This window comes from Rousettus aegyptiacus, unplaced genomic scaffold (assembly GCF_014176215.1).
Source record: "Rousettus aegyptiacus isolate mRouAeg1 unplaced genomic scaffold, mRouAeg1.p scaffold_m13_p_8, whole genome shotgun sequence".
Lineage (NCBI taxonomy): Eukaryota > Metazoa > Chordata > Mammalia > Chiroptera > Pteropodidae > Rousettus > Rousettus aegyptiacus.
The window spans coordinates 107,740,980-107,757,132 of NW_023416311.1; the positions used below are offsets into that span (position 1 = coordinate 107,740,980).

General features: G+C 46.3%; 1 protein-coding gene across 3 annotated transcripts; it reads left to right on the plus strand.

Annotated features, from left to right (window-relative positions):
* Positions 1 to 102: 102 nt before the first annotated feature.
* Positions 103 to 15,847, plus strand: ATPSCKMT (ATP synthase c subunit lysine N-methyltransferase). 3 transcript variants are annotated; one of them, XM_016164976.2, is made up of 5 exons: positions 103 to 224; positions 5,294 to 5,583; positions 7,083 to 7,220; positions 8,508 to 8,558; positions 14,373 to 15,847. In XM_016164976.2, exons 1-5 carry the CDS (start codon positions 197 to 199, stop codon positions 14,592 to 14,594), a joined length of 729 nt encoding a protein of 242 aa, XP_016020462.2. In that variant the 5' UTR covers positions 103 to 196; the 3' UTR covers positions 14,595 to 15,847. The 3 variants fall into 3 exon arrangements, with proteins under 3 accessions (XP_016020462.2, XP_016020460.2, XP_016020461.2); XM_016164975.2 differs by lacking the exon at positions 103 to 224 and adding an exon at positions 312 to 4,269; XM_016164974.2 differs by lacking the exon at positions 103 to 224 and having other exon boundaries at positions 311 to 5,583.
* Positions 15,848 to 16,153: the final 306 nt, after the last annotated feature.

Genomic DNA, 16,153 nt, shown 5'->3' on the forward strand with positions numbered 1-16,153 from the left:
GGACTGGAACTTAGGAACTCGCAAGTTAAGGGGAGATCGAATTTAGTCCCTTACCGAAGGTATACAATTGCGTTTCTGGATAGTGGAACTGATTTACTTAGAGCGTTATGTTTCTCCCTCTTTTCTACGCCGACCTCGAGAAGATGGTAGAACCCACTTCCGGATCCGCCCCCCCCCCACTGCCGGAAGTCTCGCGATGGCGGGAGCAGGAGGAGGAGTTGGAGGTGAGGCCGGCGGGCATGGCGCGCTCCCTGGGAGCCGGCCTGGGCGCGGGCGGGCCGCGGGGCTCGCGGGCGGCGGCGTCTCCGCGGCCCAGCCGGCCCGGTCGGTGCGGGCGGGGCGCCTTCACCGTCTGGCTCGGAGTCTGGCGTCGGGCGCCCAGCGCTCGTGCGCGCCGCGCCTGTCCGCCCTTCGGTGCCTGCCCGGGTGCCCCGTCGTCGGGTCACGGGCCCGTTTCCCGGTCCTGGGATCCCGCTGCCCGGAACTGTTCGGAGCGCTTTCAGATGGATATAACTCAACGTAGTCCTTGGCAAGCTCTTATATGATTTAGGTGCTGGAGTTACGGTATCTGGCGTTGCCATTTATTAGCTGTCTTTGGGGCCAGTGACTTGACCTGTTTTGTGCCTCGGTAACTTTGTCTGTAAAAATGTATCTTACCTGCCTCACACAGCTGCAGTACGGATTCACAGAGAACAGTGCCTGGCTCTTACCAAGCTCTGTTTAAGTGTTTAGGAAGAGCCTGTTTTGCACGAATGGTCCAGTAACTTGCCCAGCCTTATACAGCTAGCTAGGAAGAAGCAAAATTGCACAGCCTTGCGCCAAGGGTCCTGCTCTGAAGCTCTGGGGGGTGCCTCGGCAACCTGGCAACCCTAACTGAATAGTCCTCCGCCCTCCAAGCCCCTTACACTGCTTTTTCTAAAGCCCAGTGATCTCGACCTAATGTTTTATGGGCTTAGATTTATTTGTCATGGCTCTCCAGCCTCCCTGTTCGTAGCTGACATAGAACATGACTTACCCCTGTTGTATTATTCCTAGCCTTTATTAGATGGTCAAATGTTGCAATGTGCACGCACTATAACATTTAATTAACCCTGGCCTGAAAGTCAAGAACTGGCCGTGTCACGGAGTGGTCGGTGATCATTTAACCTAGTGCTTGGCCCACTTTCAGGACAGAGTGATGATCCAAGGACTTGGTAGATTTTGGAGTTAGGCCTCACTTCGCTTTCACTTGGTCAATTCTGTCTTTCCTCATTCAGAATGGTGACTTCTGCCATATCTGGCTCATTAGACTTGTCGAGTATAGGAAAGGTCTAAGGATGTTCTCCATGCAGTTTGCTTTTAGTTCCTGTCTAAACATGGGAAAAAGGTTTTTCTTAGTATCAGCAGATGCTGTAAACTAAAGGACATAAATGATATTAGATCAGTACAAGAAGGGCTTCTTAAAAGACCAAAAACATATGTGAAAGGGACATAAAATATATACTGTAGTTTTTCAATTGGTATGCAAATGCAGATATACAATAACCTTTAAATACTGTGACATTCAAATATAAACCCCACTTTAAGCACAAGGGGCAGTTCACAATTTCAAACAGGCCTGTTCTTCCTGGTCTTTTCCCTTTGGCTTGAGCTTAGATCAGAACCCTGTGTACCTTTTTGTACATCTCAGTCAGTGCCGGTAGCTTTAGCTGACCCAAATCTGTCCTTGAAAATTGAAATTTTCAGCCATTATCAGAAGTCAGTAACTAGGCAAGTGTGGAGACAACAGAAGTTATCCTCTTTGGGTCCTTTTTTCAAGGCCTGATTCCCTCCAAGTGCTCAACAAAAATAGCCACTTGTCACCACAGCTCTTATCTAATGGAATCGCTTGATGTTCCAAAGAGCACATCTGACAGAAATCTCTATCATTTATTTATAACGTAGTAAACAGTCTTATGAATCTAAACATGTTCCATTAAAAGGATTAGAAATTTGTAGAAACGATCTTGATTTTAGTTTCGAATCTTCAGGGACTGGTTTTCACTGATAAAAATCAATACTTTTTTTTTATTGAATAGAGGTAACAATATAGTGATATATTGAATTTCCAGAGTAACTTCGAAAGCTCATAAAAATTTTTGTGAAGTTGAAAGACTTGCAGGTGAAAACTCTTGTGACGGAATGTTTAGTGATTGCATCAGGGAACGCGACTGCTGGTGTTGCCTTCCTTAAAAACACAAATATTGTGATTTTGCTCAAAAAGTGTCATTGCAGTGCACGAGAGTGAAACACATTGAGCCTGGCATCCGGGTCCCCCGCCAGCCTTCCTGTTCTCTCCCCCACTCTGCTCGGCTGCCGGTTTCGCCACCTTCTCTGCCTTAGTGGCATGGCTTCCTTCTTCCCGCGGTACCCTTTTTCCAGCACCCTCGTGCACACTCAGATTCTCTGTCCATGCCGTCCTGGTTCCCTGTTGGGACCAGTCATTCCTCCCCCTCCCCCTGTATTTCCGTAGTGTTTTGTACATGTTATAGTATTTCTCTCAACCTGCCTTATATCTGCTTCAGCTGGACCCCACACACGCAGGTTAGATGGGAGGCCCCAAAAGCAGGAGCTCTTTATTACATCTTTTGCTGGTCCACAAGGTTATAAGTCTACACAGGTGAAATAGAATCTGGGTTGTCTGATCATGTTTGTCCAATCAACTGTCTACCGGCTTCTGCTGACTGGAGAAACTGCCCATTAATGGACAAACGGATAAACAAAATGTGGTATGTCCATACAATGGAATATTATTTGGCCATAAAAAGGAATAAAGTGCTGAAACATGATACCACATGGATGAACCTTAAAAGCATGATGCTAAGTGACAGAGGCCAGTCACAGAAGACTGTCTGCACACCACTTTCATGTGGTTCTACTCGTATGAAAGTCCAGAGTAGGGGCTCTGCAGACAGGGGGCAGGTGACTGGTCCCTGAGAGCTGGGGCATTGGGGAGGGGGCGGGAGACAAAAGGATGTGTTTCTCCAGGTAATGGAAATGTTTCCAAATGGACCGGCTGTGTGGTGATCGTTACACGTATTAAATATGCTAAAAACCTTTGAACTGTACACGTTAAATGAGCAAATTGTATGGTATATGAATTACATTTTGAGAAAGCTGTTAAATATTATAGATCCCTCTTCCCCCATAGTATTGAGAATATTAATAATGCCTGATAGTCATCACTTACTTTCTCTGACCTGTGCTAAGGGCTTTGTAGGCATTATTTACCTGTCCCCGTAACCCTATGAGGATAGCAGTATTCCTGAGTCTTACAGGTGAGGAATCCCAGCCTTAGCAGCAACTTACCTAATGTCACACAACTAGTTAAGTTCTCAGACTCTAGACCTGTGTCACTCAAAACCTCTTAACCACTGCGCCATGCAGTTGGAGCGCCCACAGGATCACTTTAAACAGGGCAAGTCAGATGTGCTTTGTTTAAAAAATAATCAAATGCCTGACTGAAGACTACTGTAGCTTATAAGGTCTTTCGCATGACGCTGGAAAGTATGTGAAAACGTATATCAAACTCTAGCTTTCTATCAAACACCACCACCTTCCTAAACTTTGATGTTGCCTCCATCACCAGCACCATCAGTGGACTTTTGTTGTTTTGGTTTCTGAGTTGGTTTCCACTGTGAACCAGTTTTAAAACTCACGTTAGGGGACCTCAGGCATCAAGAAGAAAAAAGCCACACCGAACGGGAGATGCTGGTGGTTGGTCAGCAGCCCTGCAGCAGGACTCACTGCTGTGGGCCAGCTTTTGGTGTGTCCTGTGTTCAAATTTGTATGTCAAGAGTTGTAACAGATCATTTCAGGAGAGGTGGATGGCATAACGATCTCCCAGGTAGGTCCACGTCCTAATCCCCAGGCCTTGTGAGTCAAACGTTGTATGTTACATGAGAGATTTCGCAGATGGGATTAAGTTAGGGACTTTGAGATGGGGAGATTACCCTGGCTTGTCTGGTGGGCCCAGAGCCATCACAAGGCTCTGATAAAGGCCTGGGCACACCGGCAGCCCCTGGGAGCTGGAAAAGGCGACGCCGGCCGACTCATCACACTCGGAGCCTCCAGAAGGAACGCGGAGCTGCCAGCCCGCTTTAGTTCACGTCCAGAACCGTGTGATAGTAAACGTGTGTTGTTTTCACCCACTGAGTGTGTGGTCATTTACCGCAGCATGAGGACACTGCCCAGTGGGCCTTTTGAATGGCTTACCAATGACCGGAACTGCCGTGTTACTGCTTCCGCACGGTGAGAGTCTGTGTCCTCCCTGGTCCTCGTCCCCTCCCCTCTGGATTCCCGTGATTTGTGTCTTTGCTCCTCAGCTTGACGGTGGGCTGCTTCAGGGCGGAAGGTCTTGTTCCCTGGGGGGGGGGGGGGTCCAGTGCCAGGCACAGTCCTTTACCTTTGATTCTCACAATGACCTCGTAAACCCCACTTTTACAAATGAGGAAGATGAGGCTCAGAGAGGTGAAGGGTCACACCATTAGGCAGGTGTGTGGGGTCCTCACCACAGCAGGCTCCAGCTCTTACCTGTGGGGCTGTGGTTGTTAAACAGTTTCAATCTAAAAAACTTGAGGTCTTATGAATGTGTTTTAAAGGGTAAGACTCAGGAGGAAGCTATAAAAGGTACCATTCATTTCCCTGTAATCAGTGTTTGGAATTTTTTTGCTTTATTTTGTACTCGTGATAGCACTGAAATGATTATTTTTCTTTTTGGATCTGCTTTAAAAATCTATTACCATACTTAAGATTTTTAATAAAACGTATTTCTGTCTCCTTTGTTACTTCAAAATTCTATTGTGCGACTGTATTAGAGAGATGCCTGACCAATTTTGATGCAAAATCCTTTCATCCTATTTGAAATAGAGTAATAGACATTTTCATGGTTATTCGTTTATGAGGCTTTGTTCTGAATTTTAAAAATACGGAGTTCATGGTTAACATTTGTTTTAATAGCTATTGAATTCATAAAATAATAGGTATGAATATACTGTTTTCTAAGATTCACTCCTAGAGACAAAAAAAAAAAAAAAAACCGTTGGAAAGAAAACACTTTAGTTTTCCACCAGTATCAGATAATTTTCTCTAAAACACTTTAGTTCATGGAATTTAGGACTCATTGTAGAACCCTGCATTGGGAATTTAAATACTCAGATAATTTATCCTTCTTTGAAAAGCATGAGTTTATTTGTCACTAAGAATTTAAGAAAAATACTGCCTTGGGTTTCAGATTTGATGCTGCCTATATATTTTCCGCTCGCTCTCAACCTAGGCACACCCCCAGGAGCTCTTAAAGAAGGACGTCAGTCAGGATCTGTGCTGCCTACAAGCCTCGAAGCCAGCGGTTTGAAGAAAAGCGGTTGGGGACTCTTGTTAACTGGGATCGTTGGGGGCACGCTGGTGGCTGTGTATGCCGTGGCCACACCGTTTATCACTCCGGCCCTCCGGAGGATTTGTCTGCCCTTCGTACCTGCAACTGCAAAGCAGATCGAAAATGTTGTGGAAATGCTGCGAAGCAGGAGAGGACCGCTGGTGGACGTCGGCAGCGGCGACGGACGGATCGTGAGTGATGCTAAGACGTTTGCAGCTTGGGAGCCAGAACCGTTGGCCTTTGTTCCGTGTTTCTTGTGAGCTTTGCGCAAAGACTCGCTCAGTCTGACAGTTCGATAAAGCAGTCGTTTAATTTGGTGTGTGTTTGGCTGAACTATCAAACCCTCCGGCATGAATTTGGAATTTACATTTCTCAGATTTAATTCTTTTCTTAAATGAGAAAGTGCTCTGTAGATACACCAGTTTAAAAAGACCAGTTAATTGGTCTGTTGAAAAACTTGGGCCAGTAGAGGCGGCATAACTAGAAAAACTTGTTAAATCATCTTTTATTTTTTTTAATGTGTGTTTATACTTGTAAAATTTTCTGTGGGGTAATAGAGTTGAAATAGGGCAGAGCCAGTGTGTTAACCTCCACTTATCCAAAGGTTAGACTTTAAACGACCTCAGTTCACTTCGACCCCAGCTGGGAACCTGTAAGTAAAGACTCAAGGCCACTACTGGCAGACAGGTGTCCCAGAGCCTGATCCTCCACAGGCCAGGTGGCACTGTGGTAGGCCTCCATCAGCTGATGAGCCGAAAAGTGAGGCTAGCGGTAGGCGAGGCTGCTGTTCTGGAAACAGCGTGGAGACCAGCAGGGCCCAGCGCCATCACCGGCTCCTGCAGAGCTCGGCCCTGTGTTTTCATCGTGGTGACCCAGAATAATCAGGGAGAGGGAAAAAAGTGCCTTGTGACTTTAAGAAATCTGGAGATGTGTGTATTAATCAGGAGGAAGTTTTAAAATCCAGATTGGATGTTTTATACATCTGAATGGTATCTTTGTGGTTTCTGAGAAAACAGTTCCTTCTTAAAAGAGGCAACTCCATAGTTACTTGGGAGATTACCTTGGGCGGGACAGCTTTTTCAGGGATGCCCCCTTGAAGAGTGGTGGCAAGAACAAATGAGTAAGGAGACCCCCAAGAACAGCCCACCCTCCCTCTCACCTTAGAGGCAGGTGGCATTCTGCAGTTGACTTTATTCTGACTTGTTCTGGTTTATCTGCATTCAGTTTTCAGTGAACAATCGTAAACACCAAGGAGCCGTGTAATGAATTGCAAGTTCTTTATCGACAGGTTATTTTTGTTGCCTATTACAACTAGTTCACAGTCGTTGTCCCAGGCACATCTACTCCTCATGCCACCGTGCTGTCTCTGGAGAGAGACGGCGGCTTTCAGCAACTTTGGCCAGTCCAGAGGTAATGATGCAGTTGTCCAAAGCAAACCTGACGGTCTGCTCTGATGCTCGGGGTGAAATCTTTGACAAAAACACAAAAACCGAGTTTAAATTGGCTGGCATATCTTGCCCATTGACCTATGTGACTAGGGATCTATCTTCAAGTGGTGTCTTGAACGAAGGAGGAGCCTTTCAATGGGCCATTTTATGATTATAGACTGTCAATGGGAAGTATCCATATCATTTGAGCGTGTAAGTTGATGCTTTTCTTATCCTGAGTAAATCCTGGCCTCTTTCCGCAGGTGATAGCAGCCGCCAAGGAAGGATTCGTGGCTGCGGGTTATGAGTTAAACCCATGGCTGGTTTGGTACTCCAGATACCGTGCTTGGCGAGAAGGGGTGCAGGACTTGGCCACATTTTATATTTCAGACTTGTGGAAGGTATGTAAGGCCGAGAGTGGGCCTAGGAAACTCCAACCAAAACGTTATAATTCATAATCAGTATGATCGAAAACTGAAAAATAGTTAAAATACAAGTGTATATTCCAGCATAACGAAATGTGAACGCCTTTCAAATGGGTAGATTTGCAGATCGACTCTGCCTTAGGGTAGAAGCAAGTTAAGAGGTTTATGACGTGATAGGTCACGTGAATTCCAAGAATTTTTTTGCTCAATTAAACAAGTTCTCATTTCTGTTGATTACAGAATGATGAGATTTTTTTTTTTTTTTAATTTCACTTGGGAATCTCATAAATTGTAATATAGGCGTTAACTCGTTAGGCCCTTCTTGGTAAATAGTAGACTGTGTGTGTGTGTGTGTGTGTGTACACACGTACATGTACGTGTGTATGTAGAGGCAGGAAAGACACCACCGACCGTGCTGTCACGGTCCCTCCTCATCTTCAGAAGTACAGGGTACTTCCACGTTTATTTGTGCTATGAAAAAAAAAAAAAAGCCCTGTAATTTTGTTTTTGGAATGCTCCCTAAATGCTTTCTCTTAAATAAGAATTGCCCATTGTAATATTGTCATCAGTAGCTTATAAAAATTCATTTGAGTTTTTGCTTGCATTTTTTTATACCATGTATACATAAACGATCTCTCGGTGGAGAAAATAAGACTTTTATTGGGCAATAAGAATTTTGACTGGCAAAGCACTTTTCCCCCCCCGTTTTTTAACTAAAGATCATTTTATTGCATTTTTTACTTATTTTCGAGAAGAGGAGGGGGACTAGAGTTGTAAGGATGGTTCAGCATGAAAAACAGGTGGTCCTGAGACCACTCGAGTGCTTGTGAGGCTGCTGTGGTGTAGAGTAGGGTATGTGGGCCAGGGGCACAGACGGCTTGGGGCCAGCTGGCTTGGCCACCAGCTGGTCACTGGACGAGTCACTGGCCTTTCCGATGGGCGACCCTTGGGGCAGGCCCTGCATGGAGACGCTGTGAGATGAGATGCAGTGACTTACGGGGAAGCATTTGGAAAACTCGTGGATTGAACTAAGGAACGAAAATGAGCACGTGGTGTTTTCCTTGTGAAATCTTAAATGGGCCACTGCGAAAACCCGCTGTTGGGTGAAATGGGAAATTGCTACTCATTTTGAAACAAAAGTCATGCTGGATGTTTGGCTTTAAAAAGTTAATCTGCCAATTATATAATCGTATTAACTAATGTTACCCCAATAAACTTGAAAAAAAAAGTTAACCTATGAATTGCTTCTCCCCCCTCCTTCAGGTTACCTTTTCGCAGTACTCAAACGTTGTTGTTTTTGGGGTGCCTCAGATGGTGAGTATGCACTCCTCGGTCGTAGCTTGCGAAGGCCCTTCCGCTCTAACAGAGCACCTCTCTGCGGCCTGCTGCGCCCTGTGCAAAACGGCGGCCTCCCAGAGATCCCGAGGGAACGCTGCATTTCACTTTCTTGTTTACACAAAGTACTTCAGGGCCTTAAAAGTTTCATCATAAAAGATTCGGTCGTATTTTAAAGCTTTTGCTTCAGATAAAAATCTCAATGATCTATCTAAGCCCTAAAACTTCCAGTCCGAAAACTGCTTCGTGAGCTCCCAGTGCCTCGCGCATTGGAGATCTTCACGGTCACTCACTTCCAGCCAGCTGAAATCACTTGGGGAAGTTAATGGGATGTTCCCTCTGAATTGATCATTCCTCCGATTTTGCAGTAAGATAATTTTCAGGGCGGGTGAGCACTGACTAGTTTCAATTGACCTCAGATGACTGATTTGTACTGAACTTTGATTATATACTTTCAGAAGTGAAAATACCGCAGCATCGTACTGAAAACGGTCCTAAATTTAGCCATTGGAAAGATGACCAGGAAGGGATGCATTTGTTGTAATTGTTGGTTTACAGACCATGTAAAGAAATCCCTTTTCGCTTTCCAAAGTCTGTAATTGCAGCCATAATAATCTTGGAGAAATTGGATGTTTGCTGAAATGCCACTATAAAACTGATATGGTTTCCAGTTAAAAAGAGAAATTTCCTTTTTTTTATTCTGTCTTCTTATTCATACCTTAATTTTTGTATAAGATATTTCAGTACTTGCGGAATTTATTCATATCATTAGAACCTTCAGTGCAATGCCATTTCCTTTACTTTCTGAAGTCAATTTAGAAGTGCTTTTCTTACATATTCTTGAAAATGACGGGATTCTATATGTTCATAATTCTCCATAAGCCTAAAATGAAGGTGAAGCCTGGGTGCCTACACTTTTGATGTAGAAATAAAGGGTTGAAGGCAGTATCTTTGGCGATTAAAAAAAAAAAATACTTTGGGATTGTAGACTTGCTATGCAATTTGACGGTTATTTATTGTTTATTATGATGTTCGGGCATTTCTTCAGAATAATTAGCTTTTGGGGGCAAACAACTTTAATTTGAAATGCATGCTTTCTAAAAACAGAGTCCATATCTATTGAGACTTGCATGCAGTGTCGAGAGGCCAGATGATGGCCTGAGATGTGGGCTCATGAAGCCACCGCAGCTCTCTCTCAGCAGGGGGCAGCAGTGGCCTTTGGCAGTCACTGTCACCACATGAGTCGTGGGCTCCAACTCCTCCTGCCTCTGACCATGTGTGAGGCTTGTCAGTTTTTGGAGCTGTTCACGCAGGGGAAATGAGAGTCCTGTTGTTCTCATCAACACTCCTGCAGTTACTGTCCAGTCTTCTGTACACAGAGAAGTATTGCTTAAGGAACGTGCAGCGGTCGGCTGTCCCCAAGGAGGCGGAGGGCAGCTGCCACACGGGACGTCCCCCCCGCCACCCCCCGCCCGCCCCGTGCCCTGGAGTGCCGGTCCGGCGCACTTGTGGGTTTCTAACAAAGTAGGGAGGAGAGTCCCCCTTGGACCTGGCAGCCCAGCAGGAGGGTTGTAAATGCCCGCACTTGAGACGAGCTTCCGCACCAGGAGCATCTTTTCACAATGGAGAACAGATCACCTTTGTCCTGTTTAAAACCCTCTGTGACTTCTTGCTGCTTAAAAGCAGCAAGGACAACGCCCAAACCCCCCGCATGGCCCATGGCCCCAAGGCCTGGTGGGGAGTGGCCCGGCTCCCCCAGCTCTGTGCGCGCCAGCCCAGGGCCTCCCCTGGGCCCCTGGACTCGGCGGAGTGTGGGGCCCCGTCCTCCCCCGACTTCAGTCCCCAGCCCTGGCCTAGCTGGCGAACACCTGTTGACCCTCGTGGTCAAATGTCTTTTCCTCTGAGACGCCGGCCCTGACCCCCGGGAGCCGAGCCCCGGCGCCCCCTCCTCCACTCGTGCAGCGCCTGCTCCCCTCTCCCTAGACGGGGCAGCGAGCATTTCGGGGCGCGATGGCTTTGGCGGTGTTTGCTCGAGCAAAGGCCACGTTTGTGTTCGCCACCAGACCTCCAGCATAGTGGCCTGGACGGAGCCACGCTCGGGAAGTATTTGTTAAATGGATGAGTACCTCGGGCATAAACATACCCATTAAGCACGTGTCTCCTGGTGGGCTATTAAAGCTCATAATTTTGAAGAATGACTAATTTAATTTTGGTTATGAATCCTGTTATGAACTGATGGATGAAAATATCAGCACGTCTTGATAAAGAAAAATGATTTGCGATTGAATCGTTTCCCCGTCATTCGTCCATTTGACCAGTATTTATTCATGGCCCACTTGGGATGCTTCAGTGGACGAGAGAGAATGGCTCTGCCCTGGGCGCATCTGTGTAGTGGGGCGGGCAGGACCAGGTGAGATGCCTGCATAGACCGTCCTACAAGAGAAGGGGGTAGGTGCCGTGCAGCAGAGACTGTCCCTGAGCAGGGACACCCGGAGGTGGGGGACGGAGCTGCACAGCTGGTCCGGAGAGGGGAGCAGCGCTGGGGTGGAGGGCCTGGGGTGCGAGCCTGTGGGATTCCAGGAGCAGCAGGGAGGGGAGCGAGCGCGGGAAGAGGTGGCAGCAGGGGGAGCGCAGGGGCTGGGGCGGGGAGGACTCTGGGCCCTTGTAAGGCCGGAGCCGTCGTGGGCTTGAGCAGAGGAGCGGAGGAACCCAGGGGTGCCGAGAAACATCACAGGCCACCGTCGGGGCGGGAAAGGGGTGGAGGGGGACTCCCAGGCTTCAGTCCGAGCAGCTGTAAGTTTGGAGTCGCCATTTGTGAGCGGGGAAGGTGCAGGCAGAGAGGCTGGGGAGCAGATTGGGAATAATCCCAGGTGGCTGTGCCCTTTGCCATGTGTGTGGGGTGTCAGGTTGGCAGTGGTGGAAAGAGGAAGTTTGGGGCTCAGGAGGCCTGGCTGAGGGTCAGGTTTTGCCCCTAGAAGGCGTTGGAGCACAGGGCTGGCTGAGATCACCCAGGCTGGGGGCGGAGCCATCCAAGGCCTGAGCCCTGGCCTCTGACAGATGAGGGACACCCAGCAAAGCACTCTGAGAGGAGGCCATTCTGGAGGAGGAAGCGTGTTACCTGGAAGCCACGCGAAGCCAGTGCTTCAGGGAGCAGGGAGTGACCAGGTGGCTCCAAGCTGTCGATGACCGTGGCCAATTTGTCTTACATGCCTTTGAGCTGATTTCAGCTTATGTTTAAAGTTTTGAAGATGTAATTAGAATACGATGAGTGCGTTTCACTTTGAAGCCTGTAATCGTATGAATAAGTTTGAATTCCGTTAGACACGACACATCACCGCTTCTCTTTGTGTGTGATATCAAGGCCCAGATTTATTGCATATTTATGTGTCATTTAGTCAGTTAATTTCTTATGATTGAAATAGCTCCTTTTCATTTTAGGTTTATCTTGACTTAGCATATGACAGTCACTTGGAAATAAAAGAAACTAAAAGAGAAAAGAATAATAGTAATATGAATATGTTTTCAGTTACGCTTTTTATGAACACAATTACCATAAGAAACCCTTGATATTTTGGAGAAACACATATTGCCTCATTCTTTGCTTGCTTAATTTTTCCTCAAGGAACAAAACCTTTTCTGTTTTAAAGTCATGTTTTCCTGGCCGTTTAAAGAATAGAAATATTCCATCCTTAATGAAATTTATTCTTCGTTATCTTGGTATTGATTTTAATGAAGAATCAGAATTTTGGCTCACTCTAGCCATAGTTCATGTAGAGGAGTTTTTCCAAGCCACGTTTTAAAGGCATAAAATCTTCACAGAAGTATTGTTGATTTGTTTGTCTTGGTTGACTGTGGTACTTTTAAAGGGAGTAGTTTTTGTTCAGATCTTGGTTTCTAAATACCATATCCCACTCAGAGGATCCAGGAATGTGTGAGAAATGGCGGATATGGGGCTGAGAAAGGGAAGATACAAAAACCTTGAACATTTTGGTGAAGCAGAATGTAAGAAGTGCTCAAAATATTTGATAGGGTCCTGTCCAAAGGACAGAGAAGCCGCTTGAAGAGTCTCGCAGAGTCCAAATTGGGACAACTTGACCATTAGAACAAACGGCACAGTAGTGGGTTATCACCGATTGAATGAAATGAGTCTAGGGGCTCACACAGAGATAGCTAGCTATGCAGCGAGAGAGACGGGAAGCCCTTCCTTGCAGCAGAATGTAGAATTTCATCCAAAATGAATGACGGAGTTAGCAAATCTACACTTTGCAACCATTATGGTAAAAATTGACTCAGGCCAGGATCATCAGTGAATGCCACATCTAATGGGGGGACAGCTCGACGGGTAACAGGATATGTTCATCCTCTCAAGGTGTTTCCTCACAAATTACTCACTATGGAGGAAACATAGCGACCACGCTGTGGAGACACCAGATCCCACCTTACCTAGTAGTGACTGTCACCTTCAAACCAGGAAGACCCGTGGGCATGACTGTGGGGCCCTGAGCTGTTCACAGCCCCACTTACGGGTGCTGCCAAAGACCTACCTGCTGTGTCGCCACCGGCAAGCGTAAGAGGTCACCCAGGCGAGGGCCGTTTGGAAAAATAACTGTCCTGCATTTTTAAAGGACGTTATTGTCAGAGACAAAGAAAGCCAGAGGAACCGTCAGGTTAAAGGAGAGCGGGGAGACACAGCTGGGGACGAGTGTCATGAAGGAGGGGACTGGGACATTGGACAAAGTCACGATGTGACGCCTGGAGTTACTTTACTGGACTGTGACGCGACGTTTCCTGAACATGATGCTGCCGTGGCTGTTTCTTGGAAAATATTTTCTTAGAAGACTCTGAAGTATCAAAGGGCTTGTCGTATGCAGCCCATTCTCAAATTACAAAAAGTTTGCGAAGAGGACAAATCGTGTGAAGCAAATATGATCAACTTAAAATTCACGAACCTGGGTGGAAGCGTGTGAGAATTCTTTGTTCTATTCTTGTGACTTTTCTGTAAATTTGAAATTGTTTCAAAATAAAAGAGAAATGGAAATAATATTCTTGGAGGTGAAAGTGGTAATATGTTTTCAGGACCCGAAGGTAAACTTTTAAGTGATTGTTAATTCGCCGATGTCATTACGATGTGAATACTTTTACAACCAACGAAATGCTGTCTTCACAGGTAGATTGGTAATAAAATGACACTGAAGTGATAAGAGGATTTTACTGTTTATAAGTCAGGCCGGCAACCAAGAAATTATCAGTAGATATAGATGTATTTTTTAGAAAGTATGAAATATTTTATTCTGAATGTGTAGATTTTTCACAGTCTAATTATTCCATTTTATTGCCTCTAGAGGGTATTGATTTTAAGATGCACCTTTGCCGTTGAGTAAGAAAAAAATATTGCCATTTATTCTAAGACAATGTCAATTGTAAGATTGCAGAGGTGTTAAAGATGTGGAAAAGTATGTGTTAAATGGCTGAGACGTTAGTAGATTGAAATGTTTAGGTAGGTACATAATTTAAATCTGCTTCTCATTTTGATTATTGCCACATCATGATTTTAGTTAGGAAACCAGAAACCTGTGATACATATCTGCTAAAATCGGCATATTTCATAATTGATACTAGAAGTTGTCCTTATAACTGGTAATAGGCTTCTGTATTTTAACGGATTGTGTGATAATGTACTTTTTTATAAGTAGCAGTTCCCACACAGGAGTTTTCGGGAGGTCAGTGCAGGAGGCGGGTCGGGAGTCACTGCTGACTCGCTGCTCCCTGACACCATGGCTGTCGTCTCCGCAGATGCCGCACCTGGAGAAGAAGCTTGAGGTCGAGCTTGAGGGTGATGCGAGAGTCATCGCTTGCCGGTTCCCCTTCCCGAACTGGACCCCGGACCAGGTCACCGGAGAGGGGACAGACACCGTGTGGGCCTATGACGTAAGCACTTTTCAGAGGAAGCGCAGAGACGCCCTGACTGACGGCCGGTGCGCTTCCAGCCGGTCGTTGAAGAATAAAATGTACTGAGAGTGCTTTTCTGAAGTGTCAGCAGTGTTCGGCTTTACGGACGTACAGCTGTGTGTTTAGCAACGAGCACGTTTTTGTTCGGTGCGGGATGAGAAATTACTGTCATCTTCCCTAACTTTTGGAGGAAACAAACAGGAGGACAGGTTTGAAGTTCCCCTTTTATGGCTTAGTCTGAAAAAACGTGCTTACAGCTTTTCATGCGCTTGGATGTTTGACAGTACGAGTAAGTGGCGGGTCGCGTTGACGGGTGGGCCGCATGGTGGCAGAGCTTCGCGTTGCAGAAGATGCGATTCAACGCAGCTGAGAGGAAACAATTCTAAAGGGGGATTGTGTTAGTGAACGTTTGCAGTTTCTTACAGTTTTATTCATACCGAAGATTTCTTTCTTCTCTGAATGTCATGGCAAAATCAATTTTCCGAAGGATTTAGAGAGGCATTTATTAGGAATAATTTGTTCCAAGGCTAGGTGACTGCTGTATTTTATTGAATCTAAGATGTGTAAGTGTGTGTGTGTGTGTGTGTGTGTGTGTACATCCACATTTTAACATTTCTGGAATTGCGATGTACCGTCCAGCTGGGGGTGGTTTATAGCTGTAATGGGGGCGTCGTATGCCGTCGGCTGCCGTTGCCGGCATCCCAGACCTGATGAAATAGGGCGCTCAGGGAAGGCCCGTGATGCAGCGGAGTGGTCGGCAGCGGTTTAATCCGCGATCGTGGGCTTCGGACTGAGCTGGGCTGGGTTTGGGTCCCTCCTGGACCCTCAGCGGGTGGCCTCGGACAGTGGCTTGCCCTCTCGGAGCCTCGGTTTCCCGAGTAGCTGTGTCTTTTGTGTAATGATACACCGAAGTGGGGACTGGGGACCAGTTTGTAAAGCTCATGATGTATAGATGGTCTTTGGTCTGTAAATAGTATTTGTTCTTTTAAATGCTAATGAAAAGCTTATTCACAGAAGTTGCAGATTATTTCTGCTAGTCACTTCTCTTATGAAAGCAGCCATTTATTTAATATTTCTCATTTATGAGAAGAGACTTGAACAATTTAAATAAAGACAAGTTAAGGAAAACCTTTGAATGTAAGTAGACAGCCTCATATATCTGAAAAATTAATGTAGAATAGTGGCTCAGATAATCCCTGCTTATCACAGAAGAGAATTGAACTCCCAGCCGCACACCTTGTAACCTAAATACCAAACTGCCTTAGAGATCTGATAAAGTGAGATGGTTTGCGTTTTTTACTAAACTGATAAAAATGTGATCAATTTGACGATTTTTATTTAAATGAGAAGCAACCAGGGATTCATTCATTCATTCAGAAAATACCTACCGAGCGTCTGCTGGGTAACGGACTTTCCCGAGTCAGCGGCGAAGAGACACGCAAGTCCCGGGAGCTCACGGGACTCATTCACGGGCCGGGCGGGGCGGCAGCGTAGCGGGGCCGGGGCGCACGGAGCGCGCCATGGGGGCGGGGCGCCGCGGACAGGACCTTCGGCAGGCGTGGGCCGCCCCCGTCTTTCCCCTTCTCCGTAGGCCCTGGTTACCTAACGAGGAACGAATTCTCCGC

Coding starts and splice junctions, on each gene's coding strand:
- ATPSCKMT (XM_016164974.2), top strand. CDS start 5,200: ATGAGTTTATTTGTCACTAAGAATTTAAGAAAAATACTGCCTTGGGTT. Junction 7,221..8,507: donor ATATTTCAGACTTGTGGAAG/GTATGTAAGGCC, acceptor CCCCTCCTTCAG/GTTACCTTTTCGCAGTACTC. Junction 8,559..14,372: donor TTTTTGGGGTGCCTCAGATG/GTGAGTATGCAC, acceptor TCGTCTCCGCAG/ATGCCGCACCTGGAGAAGAA.